The sequence below is a fragment of the Procambarus clarkii genome, chromosome 6, assembly GCF_040958095.1.
Source record: "Procambarus clarkii isolate CNS0578487 chromosome 6, FALCON_Pclarkii_2.0, whole genome shotgun sequence".
Classification (NCBI taxonomy): domain Eukaryota; kingdom Metazoa; phylum Arthropoda; class Malacostraca; order Decapoda; family Cambaridae; genus Procambarus; species Procambarus clarkii.
This window is the reverse complement of record NC_091155.1, coordinates 8,701,605-8,725,964: the sequence shown is the minus strand read 5'-3', so window position 1 is coordinate 8,725,964 and position 24,360 is coordinate 8,701,605. Positions and strand designations below refer to the sequence as shown.

The 24,360-nt window shown below is 43.8% G+C and overlaps 1 protein-coding gene across 2 annotated transcripts in view; it reads right to left on the bottom strand.

The window, feature by feature from the left end:
* The window catches only part of LOC123753491 (serine racemase), an 86,825-nt gene that overhangs the window by 31,884 nt on the left and 30,581 nt on the right, over positions 1-24,360 (bottom strand). For both annotated transcript variants that reach the window (XM_045735477.2, XM_045735476.2), the window contains exons 4-5: positions 19,008-19,122; positions 3,313-3,409 (exon numbers count right to left, since the gene is read on the bottom strand). In XM_045735477.2, the coding sequence (XP_045591433.1) occupies positions 3,313-3,409; positions 19,008-19,122 (212 nt within the window). The remainder of the gene's footprint in view (positions 1-3,312; positions 3,410-19,007; positions 19,123-24,360) is intronic.

Below are 24,360 nucleotides of genomic sequence, written 5' to 3'. Positions count from 1 at the left end.
CTGTACGTGAAGCTGCACAGTGCCAACATCCCGAAGAAGGGCAGGGGCGAACAAGCAAGCATCAAGGTGTTCAAATTCGCCCCCAGGAAAACCTTGTCCACCATATGAGCCTCGTGCCACTGAAGCGCATGGGAGCATCACAACGCCATGTATGCCATGCTTCCAATGAGAAAAAGGGGCAGTCCACAAGCCCAGACAAATACGGAACCTTATAATGAACTTAGTAAGGAAAAAAAGATCCAAACACAAAAGAAGGATACATTATAGAGGCATAATCCAGGTCACACAGGAGATAAGCCGCATTAGCCTCCTGCACCACATGAGGCGGGATGCGGGAGGGCAAAATCCTCCAGAATGACGGGACTGAATGGTCGAACGCATGTGTTGGCACTACGGTCCGGGTTTTGTGACCTTATTTGTGTCATTTGACTGCTAGGATATTTGTCATGTTGCTATAATGTATACCATGGATCATTTCTACTGTTGTGCATCATTTATACCAGGTGGTAGGTGCTTTTTTATGTCTTAGTGAGGTGGGTACCTGAGGATCTTAAGTAATGCCACTGTGATGTGTATGATATCAATTCCTCATTTGTTAATGATTGTGACACTATCACCCTGTACTGGTATTAGCAACATAACAGGCGCTATTGTCCCACTGTGCCAGGATAGAGCGTGGTGTCAGCTAGTGCTGATTGTATGCAGTTATAAGACCTGTTGATGATCATGCCCAGCTGATAAGAAGCTGGATAAGTAACCGAGTGTGATTAATTAGAGATTGTATTCTTTTTTATTCAGGAATTAATTTTTATGTTATGTATAATGTTATGTTGACTTATGTTAATGCCCAGTAAACTGGAATACTTTTTTGCTAGACTTATTGATGTTTGGCCAGGGTATGTTTTCCAGTGATGCTGTAGGTTCACTCCCACTTAACATAGATTTATATTGGGAATTCATAACACCCGGGTCGATGGTGTCACCGGCCAAACAGGCAGCATGATGGTGGCAAAAACGGTGAGTGTCACTCTGAGACAAGGGAACAGAGCAACCTTCAAACTCGCACAAAGTGAGAAGGGACCCATGCGTCGCATCCATTGGACCAGAGAGCCCCCACGGGGTTTCCTCGGGCCCTTTATTCGTGCAATCTCGCTAAGGAAAGCCCAGGCAGGGCAATGCTAACTGGCGCCCAAAAGTTACCAATGAAAATGCTAAAGCTGAACCCCCGGGACATGTACACCCACAGGGGCCTAGTGGAAGACCACCAAGATATAAATGCGTGTGACCAAAACCAAGGGGCAAACCCCCTACCAGACAACAGCAGCAGGAGCAAAAAAAAAAAAAAAAGCAAGAGGACTACATACCCAGTCGGAACAGTCAGCCACTACGAGAGGTGAAAACTATCTGCACAGTACTCTGCGTCCCAACCAGTGATGAAATTACCCCCTACCCACAGGCAAACAGTTGTGAAAGAGACACCCCAGCTGACTCCAAGAGCAATCACCGAGCAGCAATAGACCTTGTGGAGGTAGACCCCAAGGTGACTTGGGGAAGGTGGCCTCAAGCCCCAAGGGCAGTACTTGTCAACCCATGTCTTGCTATTTTCAAACAATACTGTTTTTTGACCAAGTTGTATAATTGCTGATTTCTGCCACGTTTCCCCCCTCCTTTTTTTTCCTTTTTCTGCACAATTTATACTTTAATCTCAATTAGTATTAAGCTTCAGTGTAAGTGTTTTTTTGCCCACACCTTGCCCAAAATGCTGTGCATATTAGTGGCTTTAGGTATTGTATGTACTAGCTCTATCTATAAGTCCAACATTATGTTTCTAACTCATCTTCTATGTACTTTTACCAGAATGAACATTTTGATTTTTATACTTACAGGGCACCTAGGGAAGGGAACCCTAGGTGCATGCAGCCTGAGTACTTGCAAAATAACTCCTGGCTTGCATACCATCAGACAGTACCACACCATGTAGAGACACTACAGGAATTAAACCTCACGTCACTGGGAGACAGAAGAGTTAGAGGGGACATGATCACCACATACAAGATTCTCAGAGGAATTGATAGAGTAGATAAAGACAGACTATTTAACACAAGGGGCACATGTACTAGGGGACACAGATGGAAATTGAGTGCCCAAATGAACCATAGAGACGTTAGAAAGAATTTTTTCAGTGTTAGAGTAGTGGACAAATGGAATGCATTAGGAAGTGATGTGGTGAAGGCTGACTCCATACACAGCTTTAAGTGTAGATATGATAGAGCCCAGTAGGCTCAGGAACCTGTACATTAGTTGATTGACCGTTGAGAGGTGGGACCAAAGAGCCAGAGCTCAACCTGCTTGATGGGGTTCTGGGAGTTCTTCTACTCCCCAAGCCCGGCCCGAGGCCAGGCTCGCCTTGTGAGAATTTGGTCCACTAGGCTGTTGCTTGGAGCGGCCTGCAGGGCCACATACCCACCACAGCCCGGCTGATCCGGAACTTCTCTTAGAAAACAGTCCAGTTTTCTCTTGAAGATGTCCATGGTTGTTCCTGCAATATTTCTTATAGTCGCTGGGAGGACGTTGAACAACCGCGGACCTCTGATGTTTATACAGTGCTCTCTAATTTGTGCCTATGGCACCTCTGCTCTTCACTGGACCAATCTTGCATTTTCTTCCATATTGTTCACTCCAGTATGGCAGACCCCCGCAAGCACAACTAGGTAAGTACAACTAGGCAACTAGGAAAGTACACCACAAGCCACAGAACTGGAAACACAGGAGCCAGAGGTGCATGAACTTGCCAGTTCACATCAGCCACAGAACTGGGGTGGATAGCCAGCGAGGGGGTCTGGGGCTCCCCCTTCCCCCTCCTGGCGAGGGGGGGGGGTTGTGCAGACAGCAGCATGGTGCCGTCATGCTCGTTTGCTCGTTTTCATTTGGGGAGTTCTGTCCATTCATTTGTCTATTTTCATCATTTTAAACCAGAATATGGGTTTGTTTTGAGCTGCTTACCTTTCTGGGTGCCAGACCCAGTTGATAGTAGACATGGAATGCTTGCAACCACAGGGGGGGTTTCTATAGGCTATTGCTCCTCATGCCTCACTGAGGGGGGGCGAAGTTCTGACTCGTGGTCTCCGGTAGGCGAAGAACTTCATGCACATTGACTGATGCCAGGATCTAATACATTCATATCAGCCTGGTTAAATCTGGGAAGTCGAAGGGGCACCCCCCAGAAAAAACTACTGAAAAATGGATGAACATGTAGAATTTATAAGATTGAGTATCCCATTTTATAATGGCAAATTATATTAAGTGTCTTACCTTTGCACTTTGGTTGCAAGGCTTTGGCTGCAACAGCAATCCCGGATGTCATGCCCCCTCCACTGATAGGTACTAGTATAGCATCCAAATCTGGTACCTATATAGGGAAATCATGGCAATATACAGTACACACACACACATATATACATATACATATATATATATATATATATATATATATATATATATATATATATATATATATATATATATATATAACTGAAAACTCACACCCCAGAAGTGACTCGAACCCATACTCCCAGGAGAAACGCAACTGGTATGTACAAGACGCCTTAATCCACTTGACCATCACGACCGGACATAATGAGGTGATAGCCGAAGCTATTTGAACCCCCCCACCGCCAGCACTCGGATGGTAATCTTGGGCATAGCATTTTACCAAATCACCTCATTCTTTGGGGCACACGTGAGGAACACAAATGCGAACAAGCCTGAATGGTCCCCAGGACAATATGCAACTGAAAACTCACACCCCAGAAGTGACTCGAACCCATACTCCCAGGAGCAACGCAACTGGTATGTACAAGACGCCTTAATCCACTTGACCATCACGACCGGACATAATGAGGTGATAGCCGAAGCTATTTGAACCACCCCACCACCGGCACTCGGATGGTAATCTTGGGCATAGCATTTTACCAAATCACCTCATTCTTTGGGGCACACGTGAGGAACACAAATGCGAACAAGCCTGAATGGTCCCCAGGACAATATGCAACTGAAAACTCACACCCCAGAAGTGGCTCGAACCCATACTCCCAGGAGCAACGCAACTGGTATGTACAAGACGCCTTAATCCACTTGACCATCACGACCGGACATAATGAGGTGATAGCCGAAGCTATTTGAACCACCCCACCGCCGGCACTCGGATGGTAATCTTGGGCATAGCATTTTACCAAATCACCTCATTCTTTGGGGCACACGTGAGGAACACAAATGCGAACAAGCCTGAATGGTCCCCAGGACAATATGCAACTGAAAACTCACACCCCAGAAGTGACTCGAACCCATACTCCCAGGAGCAACGCAACTGGTATGTACAAGACGCCTTAATCCACTTGACCATCACGACCGGACATAATGAGGTGATAGCCGAAGCTATTTGAACCACCCCACCGCCGGCACTCGGATGGTAATCTTGGGCATAGCATTTTACCAAATCACCTCATTCTTTGGGGCACACGTGAGGAACACAAATGCGAACAAGCCTGAATGGTCCCCAGGACAATATGCAACTGAAAACTCACACCCCAGAAGTGACTCGAACCCATACTCCCAGGAGCAACGCAACTGGTATGTACAAGACGCCTTAATCCACTTGACCATCACGACCGGACATAATGAGGTGATAGCCGAAGCTATTTGAACCACCCCACCGCCGGCACTCGGATGGTAATCTTGGGCATAGCATTTTACCAAATCACCTCATTCTTTGGGGCACACGTGAGGAACACAAATGCGAACAAGCCTGAATGGTCCCCAGGACAATATGCAACTGAAAACTCACACCCCAGAAGTGACTCGAACCCATACTCCCAGGAGCAACGCAACTGGTATGTACAAGACGCCTTAATCCACTTGACCATCACGACCGGACATAATGAGGTGATAGCCGAAGCTATTTGAACCACCCCACCGCCGGCACTCGGATGGTAATCTTGGGCATAGCATTTTACCAAATCACCTCATTCTTTGGGGCACACGTGAGGAACACAAATGCGAACAAGCCTGAATGGTCCCCAGGACAATATGCAACTGAAAACTCACACCCCAGAAGTGACTCGAACCCATACTCCCAGGAGCAACGCAACTGGTATGTACAAGACGCCTTAATCCACTTGACCATCACGACCGGACATAATGAGGTGATAGCCGAAGCTATTTGAACCACCCCACCGCCGGCACTCGGATGGTAATCTTGGGCATAGCATTTTACCAAATCACCTCATTCTTTGGGGCACACGTGAGGAACACAAATGCGAACAAGCCTGAATGGTCCCCAGGACAATATGCAACTGAAAACTCACACCCCAGAAGTGGCTCGAACCCATACTCCCAGGAGCAACGCAACTGGTATGTACAAGACGCCTTAATCCACTTGACCATCACGACCGGACATAATGAGGTGATAGCCGAAGCTATTTGAACCACCCCACCGCCGGCACTCGGATGGTAATCTTGGGCATAGCATTTTACCAAATCACCTCATTCTTTGGGGCACACGTGAGGAACACAAATGCGAACAAGCCTGAATGGTCCCCAGGACAATATGCAACTGAAAACTCACACCCCAGAAGTGACTCGAACCCATACTCCCAGGAGCATCGCAACTGGTATGTACAAGACGCCTTAATCCACTTGACCATCACGACCGGACATAATGAGGTGATAGCCGAAGCTATTTGAACCACCCCACCGCCGGCACTCGGATGGTAATCTTGGGCATAGCATTTTACCAAATCACCTCATTCTTTGGGGCACACGTGAGGAACACAAATGCGAACAAGCCTGAATGGTCCCCAGGACAATATGCAACTGAAAACTCACACCCCAGAAGTGACTCGAACCCATACTCCCAGGAGCAACGCAACTGGTATGTACAAGACGCCTTAATCCACTTGACCATCACGACCGGACATAATGAGGTGATAGCCGAAGCTATTTGAACCACCCCACCGCCGGCACTCGGATGGTAATCTTGGGCATAGCATTTTACCAAATCACCTCATTCTTTGGGGCACACGTGAGGAACACAAATGCGAACAAGCCTGAATGGTCCCCAGGACAATATGCAACTGAAAACTCACACCCCAGAAGTGACTTGAACCCATACTCCCAGGAGCAACGCAACTGGTATGTACAAGACGCATTAATCCACTTGACCATCACGACCGGACATAATGAGGTGATAGCCGAATATATTTGAACCACCCCACCGCCGGCACTCGGATGGTAATCTTGGGCATAGCATTTTACCAAATCACCTCATTCTTTGGGGCACACGTGAGGAACACAAATGCGAACAAGCCTGAATGGTCCCCAGGACAATATGCAACTGAAAACTCACACCCCAGAAGTGACTCGAACCCATACTCCCAGGAGCAACGCAACTGGTATGTACAAGACGCCTTAATCCACTTGACCATCACATACCAGTTGCCATCACATACCGTCTTGTACATACCAGTTGCGTTGCTCCTGGGAGTATGGGTTCGAGTCACTTCTGGGGTGTGAGTTTTCAGTTGCATATTGTCCTGGGAACCATTCAGGCTTGTTCGCATTTGTGTTCCTCACGTGTGCCCCAAAGAATGAGGTGATTTGGTAAAATGCTATGCCCAAGATTACCATCCGAGTGCCGGCGGTGGGGTGGTTCAAATAGCTTCGGCTATCACCTCATTATGTCCGGTCGTGATGGTCAAGTGGATTAAGGCGTCTTGTACATACCAGTTGCGTTGCTCCTGGGAGTATGGGTTCGAGTCACTTCTGGGGTGTGAGTTTTCAGTTGCATATTGTCCTGGGGACCATTCAGGCTTGTTCGCATATATATATATATATATATATATATATATATATTTATATATATATATTTATATATATATATTTATATATATATATGTCGTACCTAGTAGCCAGAACGCACTTCTCAGCCTACTATGCAAGGCCCGATTTGCCTAATAAGCCAAGTTTTCATGAATTAATTGTTTTTCGACTACCTAACCTACCTAACCTAACTTTTTCTGCTACCTAACCTAACCTATAAAGATAGGTTAGGTTAGGTAGGGTTGGTTAGGTTCGGTCATATATCTACGTTAATTTTAAATCCAATAAAAAAAAATTTACCTCTTACATAATGAAATGGGTAGCTTTATCATTTCATAAGGAAAAAATTTGAGAAAATATATTAATTCAGTAAAACTTGGCTTATTAGGCAAATCGGGCCTTGCATAGTAGGCTGAGAATTGCGTTCTGGCTACTAGGTACGACATATATATATATCTACGCACACAATTATATGTTTGTGTACTCACCTAATTGTGCTTGCGGGGGTTGAGCTCTGGCTCTTTGGTCTCGCCTCTCAGCCGTCAATCAACAGGTGTACAGGTTCCTGAGCCTATTGGGCTCTATCATATCTACACTTGAAACTGTGTATGGAGTCAGCCTCCACCACCTCACTTCCTAATGCATTCCATTTATCAACCACTCTTACACTAAAAAAGTTCTTTCTAATATCTCTGTGGCTCATTTGGGCACTCTGTTTCCACCTGTGTCCCCTAGTGCGTGTGCCCCTTGTGTTAAATAGCCTGTCTTTATCTACCCTATCAATTCCCTTGAGAATCTTGAATGTGGTGATCATGTCCCTCCTAACTCTTCTGTCTTCCAGCGAAGTGAGGTTTAATTCCCGTAGCCTCTCCTCGTAGCTCATACCTCTCAGCTCGGGTACTAGTCTGGTGGCAAACCTTTGAACCTTTTCCAGTTTAGTCTTATCCTTGACTAGATATGGACTCCATGCTGGGGCTGCATACTCCAGGATTGGCCTGACATATGTGGTATACAAAGTTTTGAACGATTCCTTACACAAGTTTTTGAATGCCGTTCTTATGTTGGCCAGCCTGGCATATGCCGCTGATGTTATCCTCTTGATATGGGCTGCAGGGGACAGGTCTGGTGTGATGTCAACCTCCCCAAGTCTTTTTCTCTCTCTGACTCACGAAGAATTTCATCTCCCAGATGATACCTAGTATCTGGCCTCCTGCTCCCTACGCCTTTCTTCATTACATTACATTTGCTTGGGTTAAACTCTAGCAACCATTTATTCGACCATTCCTTCAGCTTGTCTAGGTCTTCTTGAAGCCTCAAGCAGTCCTTCTCTGTCTTAACCCTTCCACTGCTCAGGGGCCCTGAGGACATTTACACCCCTGTGCGCAAGAAAAAAAAAATTCTAAAAAATTATTTCATCTTCTTAAAATGTTAATTTGTGTTCCCTGAGAACGGGGAAAAAAAAATCGTAGGTGACATATTTTGGGCGAAATTGACCAAGGAAGTCTGGCAAAAAAAGGGCGTTGACAGAGCGGTAGTCAGAGCCGGTCAGCGTCACCCGTGCTGACAGGTGCGAGTTGCCACAAAAATATTATTACTTAACTATTTCTGTCTCTTGATTGATTTTTTCTTATTTTTTTTTGCAGTAATATTATTCAATAGTGTGTATTGTAATATATTTATATAATAAAAGTGGTGAATAATTGCTATACTCAAAAGTATGGTGTGCATATTAGTGATTCAATTATTATGTTCATAAAACAATAAACAAATAGTTTTGCTGCTATTACACTCTATACACAGGTTATATATAAGTATCTGCATATTTTGTTCACCATAACGAACCACTAAGTTGGTATTGAGAGTCGAAAAGCAACGAGGAGTGACCGCCACACACCAGCCACTCCCTCAACAATGCCTCACTCGCCCACTTTTTCCTCCCACCATCCTACTTTATACTTTATTCACAATATACAGACGTTATATATAAGGATCTACATGTTTTATTCAACACAACTGTACAACTAAGCTGATATAGTTAGTTCAGGCACTAAGAGTCGTTGCTCTACACACAGTCAGCTGGCGGCTCCCTCACTCATTCAAGGTCACACGCACTAAACTTTCTCCCCTAACAATACTGTTTGCAGTGTTATTACACTATATACACATATTATATATAAGTATCTACATGTTGTATGCACCGTAACTGTACACCTAAGCTTGTAGAGTGCCCAAAGAACATAGTGGCCACCCTCTGCACATCTAGACAAATCATGCAGACGACGTCACCTCCATCACCCAAATGGCTCCTCCCAACATAATCCTTTTGCTGTTATTACACTAATACACACATTATATATAAGTATCTACATTTGTATTCACCATAGAGAACCACTGAGCTGGTATGGTGAATGCAGACAATAACAGGTGACCACACAGTCAGTAAACGATGCAAATCTCCCTCCGTCCCTCAGCATCACTCCTCCCACAGCGCTAATTATTACAACAATCCTGCTATTATCACACCCCTGGTTATTTATATCACAGTCAGGGATCATCTGTAATATTGTCATCGCTAAATAATAGCAATTATATATTTATTTTGACATTTTTCGGCGATGCTGGGGCCACAAGCTGAACAGCAATGCTGTTCAACCCTTCTCATAATTTTGGCATCGTCAGCAAACATTGAGAGAAATCAATCTATACCCTCCGGGAGATCATTTACATAAATCAGAAACAAGATAGGACCGAGTACAGAGCCCTGTGGGACTCCACTGGTGACTTCACACCAATCCGAGGTCTCACCCCTCACCGTAACTCTCTGCTTCCTATTGCTTGGGTACTCCCTTATCCACTGGAGTATCTTACCAGCTACACCTGCCTGTCTCTCCAGCTTATGTACCAGCCTCTTATGCGGTACTGTGTCAAAGGCTTTCTGACAATCCAAGAAAATGCAGTCCGTCCAGCCTTCTCTTTCTTGCTTAATCTTTGTCACCTGGTCGTAGAATTCTATTAAGCCAGTCAGGGAAGATTTACCCTTCCTGAATCCATGTTGTCGATTTGTCACGAAGTCCCTTCTCTCCAGATGTGTTACTAGGTTTTGTCTCACGATCTTCTCCATCACCTTGCATGGTATACACGTATTTTATTTGTATATTATGCTTTATTATACACGTACATGCAAACACACACACACACCAAGCTCTTCACTGGTGGTGTACCTGTGAGCAGTAGTTAACAGACTTCTCCATACTGCTTGCGTTCTTCATCAAGATGATTTATTAGATGAGGTCTACGCCTCTATTCTTTTCCCGCTGTGCACAATCTTTAATAATCATTTTTCAAACAGCATTTGTATTATCTAAATGCATCAGCACCTCGATACTGATTCCGAGGAATTTAAAGCATCTCGTTGGTCGCATTATCCTCATTGGTTCCATCTGGTTCTCCCACTGTGGTTTACAGCTCTACTGTGGTTTATCTGTAGTAAATTTAAGGTTTTTATACTAGAGTAGACTGTGTATGATGTCCAGCTCCTGTAAAGATTTCCCTTTACCATCTCATGAAGATCTTTCATCACGTTTGTTCGACCTGCTCAAAGCTCTACACTGATCATCACATGTAGAATTTATAATGCAGAATATATTTTAATCTTTATAATGTGAATGTCTGAGATATCATCATTCAGTCTCATAAGGCAAATCTCAGTCTTTTAAAATACAGTACTGAACAATTTGGAGGATGTTGATCCAGACAATTTCTTCAAAAGGTCGAATGTAACACAAACCAAGAGCAATGGTTTCAAGCTTGACAAGCCACAATGTAGGACAGGAGATACTTTTTCACCCACTGGGTTATAAGCCCATGGAACTGCCTACCCACCGGAGCCGTAAATGGCACGACTCTCTTGAATTTCAAAATCCAACTGGAAAAGATCAAGGCAAATGGGAGGACTTTCGACAAGCCACCAGCTTCCTGCCCTCGTTGAGGCCACTGTTGTCAGTGGCACTCAGGTAAATTCAGGTAAATAAGAAATCTTCAAGAAAGAAGTACTGTATAAAGATGACTTGGCAGTCTCTGTAGTAATTTATTATTTTGAGATGTGCTTCTTGACACTCCATTTCTATGCTTATGTCTTTCTTCATCTAATTATTTTGAGAAAGAAGCCTTATGCCTAATACTATCATAACCTACCAAACATCACTGGTAGATCCAGGACAGCGCATTTTTAGAATTGAGCTTTCTTACCTTCCTTTTAAAAGTTAGGTAGAGTGTTTTTTATTATTAGACCCTTTCACATCCCAGTGGAACCCAGCTGGTGCCTGGACAAGGTGCAAGACTTATGTTTTTAATAGTTTAAGGTTTTCTTTTTCTTCTTTGCCTGTATGTTTAAGAATGTGTTATTGCTTGCTCTGCCAACTTGCAGTACGAGTAGAACAAATGTAACGCTCGATGTCTTGCATAAAAATCCGGAGTTTAATGTAATGAAATGCCTCTTCTTGGAGCAGCCCCGGTGGCTCCCTGAAAGCCAGTCTTGCCGAGATTGTTCCATACTAAAAGGTCACATTAGTCGTTAAAGTTCTCATTGGCCTACTGGGGATCACGGCTAGAACCTGGCCCTCCAAGAGAGGCACAAGTTGAGGGTGAAAATCTGGCACCCAACTAGCAGTGGAACTCCAGTGAAAAGCATGGGCTGATCTGCCTCCACAGCTGATGGGAAAAGGCAAACCCCCAGAAATGGCCTGGCCCCAAGGGAAGAACCAAGAAGGGGGACTGGAAGCCCAAAGAACAAAAACCAGACAGGCCAGGGGATGGTGAGGTAAACACAGACCAAGGTGAAAATATCAACCATCTCGATTCTGAATCCAAGAAATGCACTGGAGCCAAATCCAGGGCATCCACATTGACACAAAGTTCACCTCAGGCACCAGGAACACTAACACACCCCTCAATAATGTGGCAACCACACTACAAAACTAAGATTTCCACCACTATATGGAAGGACAACACAAGAACAGACAAGAATTTCAAGGGTTTCATTAAGGAAGAAATTATGAAAGTTTTTTTGGGCAGGTTAGTGATGATTGAGAATTTCCTAAAGAATTATGAATGAAAATTTCTCAAATTAGAGCAAGAAAGTGAAGGTCTCAAGACTGAAATTAATAATTTAAAAGGAAGTATTTTTCAGTAGGATATGACAATTTCCAGCTGGACTGACAAAGGTAAAGAGACAGGAAGTACAAATCGATAAACTAGTAAAAAGAAAATGAGATACAGAAAATGAGGGGGGAGAGGGTGACTAAGAAATTAACAGGGAAAATCGATACATGTGGAGAAGAACTCAGAGCAACTCTTTAGGCAAGCCAAAACAGGAAGCCTAGCAGGATATGCTAAGAGAAACTACCTTGACAGCTCACACGCAGGTTACTAAAGGACTGGAAAATACAAAGTGGATATAAAATAAACATGCACATGATGTAAAAAGAGAAGGAAACGATCAAAGAATTATGTTTGGAAGTCAAAAACAGAAATAAGCAACAAGAAACGGACATTACACAAGCAATTGGAAAGAACTGGCCGCCAGCTGTAAATATGTACAAAATACTGTAGATAAAAGCAAGTACTGTACATCATAATGTTTGGGTGTTTGGGAAAGGAAATATCATCTGGGAGAGAGCAGCAGAAGAGGAAAAACCATTGAGAAAATAGTAGGTCACGGAAAAAGTCTCACAGCAAAGAAAAATGTCTGATTTTAGGAGGATAGGCAAATGTGAAAAAGAAAAGAATTACCCCTTAACCACTTAACTGCGCCAACCAAGTATTCTTGGTCGGCGGGAAACTGCGACAACCAAGAAAATTATCTTTGATTTTTCCGTACTCATTCTAATTATGTGCGAGGTTGGTTGTGTACAAAATGGACTCTTAGGACCTCCAGTGAGAGGCAGCCATCTTGGAAAAAAATCCCAAAATGCCCTAGGGCTGCTGGCTGGGTTAGAACCAAGTGAGTAACCATGGGTAGCGCACGCGCCTCTGACTCCCAAACACCTGTCTCATGCGGTGTTGAAAGATAACGCCCTGTCGGTGAAATTCAAACCTTATTGTTTGAAGAACATAAGGGTCATAATATTGATGAAGCTAGGCGCAATAAGGACCTAACACAAAGGTCGGTTGCAAGTGATACAGCACCTATGAGGACGATACAGCGAGCGTATCAAGTTGTAGCTCTGAGCGTCACCCTTGCAATCCTATGCTATCTCAATTTATTTAGATGATACATAGATGAATCGTTTTCCGTGTTCAGTGATGATGCATCTGATACAAGTACCATAGATGAAGTGTTAGCGGCTTCCATGGTGGTGTTTTCCATAGATATTTTCAAGAATACCTGAATCTCTTACTGACTGACGGACACTCTTTGAGGCTAGCTGAATCTCTTTCTGACTGACGGACACTCTTTGAGGCAAGCTGAAGCTCTTTCTGTGTGGGACCACACAAAGCGATCTTTTCAAGACTACCTTACAAATTGATCTTTTCCTATAATCTTTTCAATATTACCTTATGCTTTACAAGCTTGGCTACATACAACCTACAAGTACTAAAGCCAAGGGTGTACGTGAGTGCATTATTTGCAAGCACACAGAATGAAGAAACATTAAGCGAAAATTTATCTGTACCTGGTGCAACAAGAGCGAAGTCGCGCTTTAACAAGTTTTTTAACAAGTAATTTAACGATTTAAATTAACAAGTAATTTAACAAGTAATTTTTAACAAGTAATATTACGACAATAAACATTTATTGTGGACACATTACTGACACGTATTACAGTTCCATAGAACATTATGAACGTTTTACTGTATACATATTGTAAAGGTCACAAATATGCATCATATACAATAAAAAAACAAATAAAACAGAATTGGAAATACATAGAACAAATAATTGAAAATATATTTGTGGCAACACCCGGTGCTTGAATGGCCCACGCGACCGTGTCTGGACGAGTCATGCACGAGCGACCAGCCCCTGATGACGTCACAGCACACCTCGTCCACGTCCCCACAGCCAAAGTGGAATTTGGTATTTATTTTTACATAGACATGTTCAGGGAAGGGAATTTATCATTTTACGAAGGAAAAAGAATTTTTGGGGAACACTTTATTTCATGCGCACAGGGGGAATTTCACAATAAACACGGCGCAGCACGGTGGTTAAGGGTGATATTTAATTGGGTGAAACAAATGGTAAAAGTCCTTTGGAATGTCTAGAAATTGATTGCAAAGTGATGAAGATGGAAAACTAGGGTCATTAAGACAAAATATTTCAAAGGAAGACAGAGAGAAGCTAAAAGTACATCTTGATGAAGGCAAATGTCTAATTGTGAGTAGGAATGAAGAATAATTTTTTTTTCCTAAAACGTGATGGGGAACTGGAAGCCTGTGAAATGGTACAGTGGTACCTCGGAATACGAGTAATTACCTAAGTGTAATTACCTAAGTGTAGTTACAGGATGAGAGCTACGCTCGTGGTGTCCCGTCTTCCCAGCACTCTTTGTCATATAACGCTTTGAAACTACTGACGGTCTTGGCCTCCACCACCTTCTCACCTAACTTGTTCCAACCGTCTACCACTCTATTTGCGAAGGTGAATTTTCTTATATTTCTTCGGCATCTGTGTTTAGCTAGTTTAAATCTATGACCTCTTGTTCTTGAAGTGCCAGGTCTCAGGAAATCTTCCCTGTCGATTTTATCAATTCCTGTTACTATTTTGTATGTAGTGATCATATCACCTCTTTTTCTTCTGTCTTCTAGTTTTGGCATGTTTAATGCTTCCAACCTCTCCTCGTAGCTCTTGCCCTTCAGTTCTGGGAGCCACTTTGTAGCATGTCTGTGCACCTTTTCCAGTTTGTTGATGTGCTTCTTAAGATATGGGCACCACACAACAACTGCATATTCTAGCTTTGGCCGAACAAAAGTCATGAACAATTTCTTTAGTATATCGCCATCCATGTACAGTATTTAAATGCAATTCTGAAGTTAGAAAGCATCGCATAGGCTCCTTGCACAATATTCTTTATGTGGTCCTCAGGTGATAGTTTTCTATCTAGAACCACCCCTAGATCTCTTTCTTTATCAGAATTCTTTAAAGATTTCTCACATAATATATAGGTTGTATGGGGTCTATGTTCTCCTATTCCACATTCCATAACATGACATTTATTAACATTAAATTCCATTTGCCAAGTGGTGCTCCATATACTTATTTTGTCCAGGTCTTCTTGAAGGGCATGACAATCATCTAAATATCTTATCCTTCCTATTATCTTAGCATCATCAGCAAACATGTTCATATAATTCTGTATACCAACTGGTAGATCATTTATGTACACAATAAACATCACTGGTGCAAGAACTGAACCCTGTGGTACTCCACTTGTGACATTTCTCCATTCCAATACATTGCCTCTGATTACTGCCCTCATTTTTCCATCAGTCAGAAAATTTTTCATCCATGATAGAAGCTTACCTGTCACCCCTCCAATATTTTCCAGTTTCCAGAACAACCTCTTATGTGGAACTCTGTCGAAAGCCTTTTTTAGGTCCAGATAGATGCAGTCAACCCAACCATCTCTTTCCTGTAATATCTCTGTGGCTCGATCAGAGAAACTGAGTAAATTCGATACATAGGATCTTCCAGATCGAAAACCATACTGTCTGTCTGATATTATATCATTTCTCTCCAGGTGTTCTACCCATTTCGTTTTGATTAGCTTTTCCAATACTTTCACTATTACACTTGTCAATGATACAGGTCTATAATTGAGAGGGTCTTCCCTGCTGCCACTTTTGTAGATTGGAACTATGTTAGCCTGTTTCCACACGTCTGCTACGATTCCTGTACACAGGGATGCCTGAAAGATCAGGTGAAGTGGAATGCTGAGCTCAGATGCACATTCTCTCAGAACCCATGGTGAAACGCCATCTGGGCCAGCTGCTTTGTTCTTCCCGAGCTCCTTTAGCATATTTTCCACTTCATCTCTAGACACCTCTATCCGCTCTATGTTGTTCTCTGGAATTCTTATTGTGTCTGGTTCTCTGAAGATTTCATTTTGTACAAACACACTTTGGAACTTTTCATTTAATGTTTCACACATTTCCTTTTCATTTTCCGTGAATCTGTTTCCCATTTTCAACCTCTGGATATTATCCTTTACCTGCAATTTGTTGTTTATGAATTTGTAAAATAGGCGAGTACGAGTGTCCCTGTATACAAGTTTTTCGGAATACGAGCAGGATTTGCTCGGAAAATGTGCCTCGGAAGGCGAGGGTTACCTCGGAACACGAGTTTGTCGATATGCGTCCAGGCCGACCTAGCGCGTGGTGGTACGGCGATCGTCGCTCCTCCGCCCCTCACCCCTCAGTTTACCAGTGCCTCGCACCCAGTGACTATCCCACGTCAATTCTTCACCCGGATTTTCAGTGTTTTGTTGGATTTTTGGTCATTTGACCATAAAAGTTGATATTATATATCTCACCATGGGTCCCAAGAAAGCCAGTGGTAAGGATCAAGGCAAGAAAGCTCATGTGAGAATGACAATAGAGGAAAAACAAGAGATCATTAGGAAGCATGAAAATGGTACATGTGTTGTTGAACTTTGTAGGCAGTACAACAAAGCCACGTCAACAATATGCACTATACTTAGCAAGAAAAAGGACATTATGAGTGCTAAAGTGGCAAAAGGCGTAAGAACAATCACGAAACAAAGACCATAAATACTTGAAGAAGTGGAAAAGTTGTTATTAATTAGGATACACAACGAGGAGTTAAAGGGTGATAGTGTTTCGGAGGCCATCATTTGTGAGAAAGCCACGGTGTTGCACGAAGACCTTGTAAAGAAATCCCCTGGAACGAGTAATGCAGATACGAAAGAGTTTAAGGCAAGCAGGGGATGGTTTAAAAATTTAGAAAAAGAAGTGGTATTCATAGTGTTGTGAGGCATGGGGAGGCTGCCAGCTCAGACAAACCAGCCGCTGAAAGATTTATTGAAGAATTTAAAGAGTTTGCAGAGGCCGAGGGATACCTACCGCAACAAGTGTTTAATTGTGATGAAACTGGACTGTTTTGGAAAAGATTGCCTAAGAGGACATACATCACCAAGGAGGAAAAATCCTTGCCCGGACACAAGCCTATGAAAGATAGGTTAACACTTGTGCTCTGTTCAAATGCGAGTGGCGATTTGAAAATTAAACCCTTCCTAGTGTATCATTCTGAAAATCGAAGGGTTTTCAAACATGAATTGGAACATGAATTGATGCACAGATACAGTAAATTTCTCACAATAAAGTTCCTTCCTCCTAACACCACTCCTTTAATTCAGCCTATGGACCAGAAAATTATAGCGAATTTTAAGAAACTCTATGAAAAGGCACTTTTCCGGAAATGTTTTGAAGTGACTGAAGCCACAAACCTCTCAAAGAGGTTTGAGAGGTTTGAGGGGTTTGAGCCTGCAAATGATGCACCTATTGTTGAGGAAATTGTTACTCTGGGCCGGCAAATGGGCTTGGAATTGGATGGTGATGATGTGGAGGAGTTGGTGGAAGAACATAACGAAGAACTGACCACCGAAGAACTCCAAGCCCTTCAAAAGGAACAGCAAGAAGACCCAGCTGAGGATGTTTCTCCAGTGGAGGAGGATGAGGCAGTAGCAAATGTCCCTTCTGCTACAAAAGTACGGCAACCAAGGATTCATCCTCTAAAGTTCCTGAGGCATGTTCTGATCCCGACTGAGGGTTTTACTCATTACATGCATACACTCTGCCTGTGGTGTACGAGCTTCATCCCAACATTTTTTTTAAATATATGAAGAGATAATATTAACATGATGCAGTAATAAGAAAATCAGCAGTAGCCATGAGGAAGATTTGAACTTGCACACAAAATAGTTACAGGTTATCTTGAGATGATTTCGGAGCTTAGCGTCCCCGTGGCCCGGTTCTCGACCAGGCCTCCTTTTTGTTAACCCCCCAAGGAAGTAGCCCATAGCAGCTGTCTAACTTCCAGGTACTTATTTATTGCTAGGTGAATAGGAGCATCAGGGTGAACAAAACTGCCCATTTGTTTCCGCCTCCACCAGGGATCGAACCCGGAACCTCAGGACTACGAATCTGAAGCACTACCCACTCAGCTGTCAGGCCCCTGTCAGGAAGGGAATCAACAATACTGATAATTTTTTTTTAGCATCACCTAGTTAGCTTTTTTTGACACACTGTACTCCACTTCATATAGTCTAGGGTAGCTGCACAAATGCAGATGTACCTCATGTATATATAAAAAAAAAAAAATGCTGATAAGAAATCTTGAGACCTGGAACTTCAAGAACAAGAGGTCATAGATAACTAAACAAAGCTGCTGAAGAAAAGTACGAAAATTCACTTTTGCAAACAGAGTGATAGATGGCAGGAGTAAGTTAAGTGAGAAGGTTGTGGAAGCCAAAACCGTTAGTAGTTTCAAAGTTTCAAAGTGCTATGTGACAGAGTGCTGGGCAGACAGGACCCCACGAGCATAGCTCTCATCCTATAACTAAACTTAGGTAATTACAGTACTGGGTACTCCTAAGCACATGCCCTAAACCACTAGGCAATGATATACTACAAAAGTAATGCAACCTTGGATTCCACTGAATCTTCTAAGGTTCCTGAGGCACCTTCTGATCTCATATCAGAGGTTTTACACATTGCCTGCATAAACACTGGCTGTGGTATAGGAGTTCTATCTCAAATGCTTCTCTTCAAATGCATTGGGAGTTTTCTTTTGAAAGCCGAGTGGTAGACGGTTGGAACAAGCTAAGTTAGGTGGTGGTAGAGGCCAAAACCGTCAGTAGTTTCAAAATGTTATATGACAAAGAGTACTGGGAAGACAGGACATAACGAGCTTAGCTCTCATCCTCTGACTACACTTACGTTATTACACTTCGGCAATTATGGGCATAATTCCAAGAGAAAATGGAACATAGTAGGTTATGGTTAGTTGGGGCTACATGTAGGTTTCTGTCACCCCTTGTATCTCAGTTCAAACAAGAAACAAAACATCAAAGGTTTAGAGGTAAACAGTTTTGTCATTGCTATTATCATACCTCTTCAAGCAGTTCTAATGCAATAGTTCCTTGACCGGCCATCACATCATAGTTATCAAAGGGATGGATGACAGCTCTGCCTGTCCTGGCTTCAATCTCTGCACAAACTGCCTGCCTGTTAATGAGATTTATGTATTAAAATTCACTCCATATAATCATAATATTCTCCCAGTCCTCCTCAGAATCATTCCATCAGATGCATTTAAGCTTCCAATACACTATGTAATCTGAAGCATTAATAACTATTTATTTTTATATATTAATAATGTATGAGCTCGCTTATCCAGATTCCACTAATCGAATATTTGAGGTATCCAGCTAAAATCACATCTGGATAATCTTTTGGCAAAACTTGACAATATCCTGATAGTAATCTGGATAATTGGAGGTTTGGCCAGAAAGTGCAAATTGGCAGAACATCCAAGTCAAGTCCAGAGTTCAAGAACCAGTCAACTTCCAAGTCAAGTTCTGGCAAACCTTCAACATACATGGACAGAAATCTGGATATACTGTACATTATTCAAACCTCCACATATATATACAATATAAAAAACATACAACTGAAGATAATCGGAGGTAAATTTAATGTATATTGTTACATCAACAATGGGTTCAAGACTGACCACAAGTACAGTCTCTAAATTAAGCAACTTGCACATGTGAAGAGCTAGTGTCCCAACTGATATATTTATCCTGCACACCGCCCCCCATCCAGTGGGCAGCGGTAGAAAGGTTACAATCACCCACATCTATTATAAATGTTAGCAAACTGGGGATATCTGGCTAAAATTTCTGGTAGTAAATCATTTTGAATGAAATATTTACACATTTCTTGAACATTTGTTATAGAGTTGTCTCTGAATTCACGTATCTTTTTGCAATCCATCACATAGTGACGGAGGATGTGTAAATAATTTTACCGACAGCTTACATTTTATTAGGTCTATATAAGCAGGTAATGAAAATTCCTCGAGATACTTATAGCCGAGCCTACCTGTTGAATACCTGTTTGAAAATTTTAGGATCAATGTCCCTATGGCCTGGTCTCTGACCCAGGCATTTTGGTTGCTGGTCTGGTCAACCAGGCTATTTGATGTGACTATTCGCAGCCTGACATGAGTCAAAGCTTGGTTGATCAGGTATCCTTTGATGGTGCTTGTCGAGTTCTCTTTTGACCATGTGTTCTTCTGCACCGAACTGCTAAACACCACAAACGATACGGTAGAAGTGTCGATAATAAAAATAGAAATAGTAAATGTTATGACTGTCCTTGTATATAAATCACCAGACAAATCCTCAGTTATTTAAGACCATCTTATGAAAATATAATATGACTGAGAAACCTCACAAACCCTGCCCCCTAGCATCATTGTTTGGTGATTTCAACTTAAGGCATCTAAAATGGAAAAATGTGACAAATACTGTTATAGCAGAGAGACTCCCAGGAAGCAGTCTGAATGAACAGTAAAACACAAATGACCTCTTGCAGATGTGTGACTACTTTTATTTTAAACCAGCAAATAGTAGAGCCAACTAGGAAAGAAAACACCCTAGACCTTATTTTTACTAAAAATTATGAACTGGTCAGAGACAATGATTAAAAAATGCTTGTTACTCGAATCACAACCTAATCGAAATTCAGACATACACTACTTGGCTGAATAAACAGGACATCAGAGCCAGTACAGGAGAGAGGCGACCCAGTAACCACTATATCAGCACCAGAAATGAGCTTGGAGATGCTGGGTGCTGATAGGCTACCTCACCCCTCACCACAAACAAGTGAGAGAGGTGGGGCGAACGAGCTTGTGCTAGTCTCCAAAGAATTTGATATATTTTTTTCATTGTTGGGGACGTTCTTTCAGATCGTTTCGAAGCTTCGGTATCTTTTGAATCCAGCAGTACAGTACAGTACTTTGTTTTGACTATGACCTGGTTGCCTTCGCCAGTAAGGTAGTGAAAATAAAAGTCCCCACTCCTTGCACCTCTGAGGAAGAGGGGTTCGGGTTCTGGCTCCAGTCCCGGGTGGGCCTCTAGAATTACACAACTGATATGACTCAGTAGAGGATAATGATCTCGGCAAATAGCTACAGGGAGCCACTGGGGCTCACCCAAAAATTGGCATTTTATTATATTCAATAATGGAGTTTTAGGGTTAATAAAAAATGCCATAGAAAATCTTAATTATAAAATATACAGGTTTGAGATGTGGCAGTCAATGGGCTCTTTTGAAAAAAATCATATGGTCTATGTTTTGGATATCGGGAGTTTCAGCAAGTTTCTTTCTATGAAGATTTGAATTTGGCTCAGTGGAGGTGTCAAAAATGTTATTTCAAATATGATCATGAGACCCAAATCTCTATTTAATCCTTGGACTGCTCACCTGTTAATAACTGATAGCCTCCACTACACACTATATACACACACATCATATATAACTATCTACATTTCATCTATATAAATAAAAATGAAAATGTTTGTTCAAAATCGCTAATCTCCGAAAGTTCTTCACTGATTGCTTTGAAATTTTGACAAAACGTTCCATTCGTATCCGAGCGGATTTTTATATACATACTATATACATGCCTCACCTGTGACAGGAAAAAACATGCTTTTAACAAAAAAAAAAGCACCATCTGTTTCGCGTAAGAGCAAAACACGCTATAGTAAATATGATACCATTCCATTTCAATGTTTCCGATTGCATTGACAAATTGAATTTGCATAGATTTCAATATATTTTCATTTTGATTTAATTATTTCGTGTGACAACAGGAAAAGAGAGCACCCAGTCCAACGACCAGGACCGCTCAGGCGGCGCATGAGCAGGCCGGAGGTGAAACAACGCCCGAGAAAGATTGCAGAACGGAGCAGAAGTGACATCCACCTCAAATGCAAGCTGCAGCGGCTACGCCAGCGCTGCACGATACGAGGCAACAGTATTTAGCATAAGATGACGATCCTGAAACAACCAAGAGAGAAAGAACAAAACAACCCAATCAGAAATCGAAGACAACCTACGAAGAGACAAAAAATGCCGAATGGACCGCCAAGAAATTTCATATTGCCGTCAAGACGAAATTCGCAGGTGGGACACCATCAACAAAGCCACCTGATCACCATACAAGTGGTGATACACCTGCGTCAAAAAGACCAGACGCAAAGAGTGGAGGAGAAGATGGAACCAGCCACGTACCGGACCGGACCAATCTGCTGAAAGAGGCGGAGCTGCAGGAAGACCCTCGGGTTCGGACATCGAGCAAGAAGAGCCTGAAACTGGGACTGGGCTGGCCACCAAAGCGCCAACAGGAAAACTCTCCCCTGGTAAGTCTCCAACAGAGCCAGGATCCGGAGCAACAACCTGACAAGTGGGAAGAGGTACAGGTAACTCCACCTCGATCAGTTCAGTCGAAAGGCATCGACCGTGACGGCCTCGCAGTCTGGGAAGGACGCCACATAAACTGGAAGATGCCTCCACCATGCCCATGCAAAGAGGTCCACCTCTGGGCGCCCGTACGTCCAGCAGAGCCAAAGGAACGAGTCGTGTCAACCGTCCATTCCATGGACAGGGGAATGAACCGAGAAAGGCCGTCTGCCAGGACGTTTGACACTCTCTGAACATGAACCGCCAGGAAAGCCAAACCCCGAGAACTCAGCAGACGAGTCACCCGAAACAACCAGCCCCAAAGAACCAAGGACCACATCGAACCCCCGCAGTTCAGGCAATGAACCACCAGGGACCAGTCCGAATGGAGCCGGATCGTTGCTCCTCGAGCAACACGAATCCTCTGAAGCTAATGCCACACCACCGCAAACTCCCACGCCGTGCTGTGAGCTCAACGAAAAGACAGACCCCTTCGACCCTGGCCGGCCTGGTGAGCACTTGTCACAAAACCCCAGCTGAGAGACGAGGTATCCATGAGCACATCAAGCGATAGCTCGGGGAGGCGCCACGGCACAGAACCCCGAAAAACCCGCAGAGGAAGCCGGTGACGCAGCAGCCGACACAAGGCTCCCGGGATCCGAACCCATCAATCGCGAGAGTGGCGGAAGGGACGACCCTGAAGAAACCAGAACATCCGCCGCAGCCAGATTCGACCCGATGGGTAGACCAACATGGCGAAGTTCAGGCTCCTGCACAGCTGCTCGAACAACCGATGTGTGGCCCGGGTGCCCTCTAAAAACAGCCAGAGGCGGGACCACAGTCGCGATAGCGTCACAGGAGGGAGAGAAGGAAGCGGTCCGAGAGTACCACACAAGACCCAGCCAAGTCCGAACCTGAGAGGGAACCAAATGGGACTTCCTCCTGTTCAGCAAGAACCCGAACCCGGCGAGCAGACACGTGGACTGGCTGGGAGCCCACACCAGCCAGTCGTCGAGGTAAGCCAGAACCCGAACCCACTGGTAAGGCGTGTGAACACTCAAGGTGCCAGATTAAAGCCGCGTTGAAGGCAACGAAAGCGGCAAGCTTGTCACCCCCACGACAAAACTGAGCCAGTCCCTGAATCCCGGATGAATCGGGACGTGCCAATACGCGTCCCAGAGGTCCAGACACACCATCCAGGCACCCGGCGCTAAAAGCAGCCGGACCTGAAACAGAGTAGTCAACTGAAAGGAGGGGCAAAAGACCCAGGGATTCAGACGAGACAAGTCCAGTATGAACTGCAGATCTGCACAGTCCCATTTCGGAACTGAAAACAGGCAGAAACCCCACCTGAGGGACGTTGTCGTTTCGACCACACCCAAGCGAACCCACTCCCGAATGACCTGACAGAGCAGAGGAGAAGAAGCCTGCCCTGCCAGCCCCAATCCTCCCAAAGGAGGAGGAGCGACCCAACGCCAATGCAGGCCGGAGGAAATGATCCGAAATGCCCACTAATCGTGGGACCAGGCGAGAGTAAACAGCACGAGCCTCCCTCTCCTATCACCCCGTCAATGGGGCAACCCGCAAAAGGGCCGATGTAATCCAGGTCTCGCAAGAGGTAAACTGCAAGGGCTTCCTGTGCCACCTTTGATGTGATGCGGGAAGCCGAAAACCTCTGGAAGGAGGGAACTGAGGAACCCAAGGGAACCCGGAATCGAACCCGGGGAGGAGTCGCATCCATATCAAACTCGTACAGGGAGGGTGGATAAGAAAACTTCTCCCCCTTTAACAACAAGCCCCATACCGAGGGTACCAACACCCAAGCGGGGTCAAACAGGGCCCAAGCACTCTAAGTCAACTCCTCCCCAGCCCCGGGAACCTCCACGTCAGGACCCGGGGCCGAGCAGTCCTTTAAACCCTCTGCCTCTGGAGAAAAGGCAGAGTCTGCCGTAAAAGTTGGGATGAAGGGGGCCCACTGGCACAGCCCAA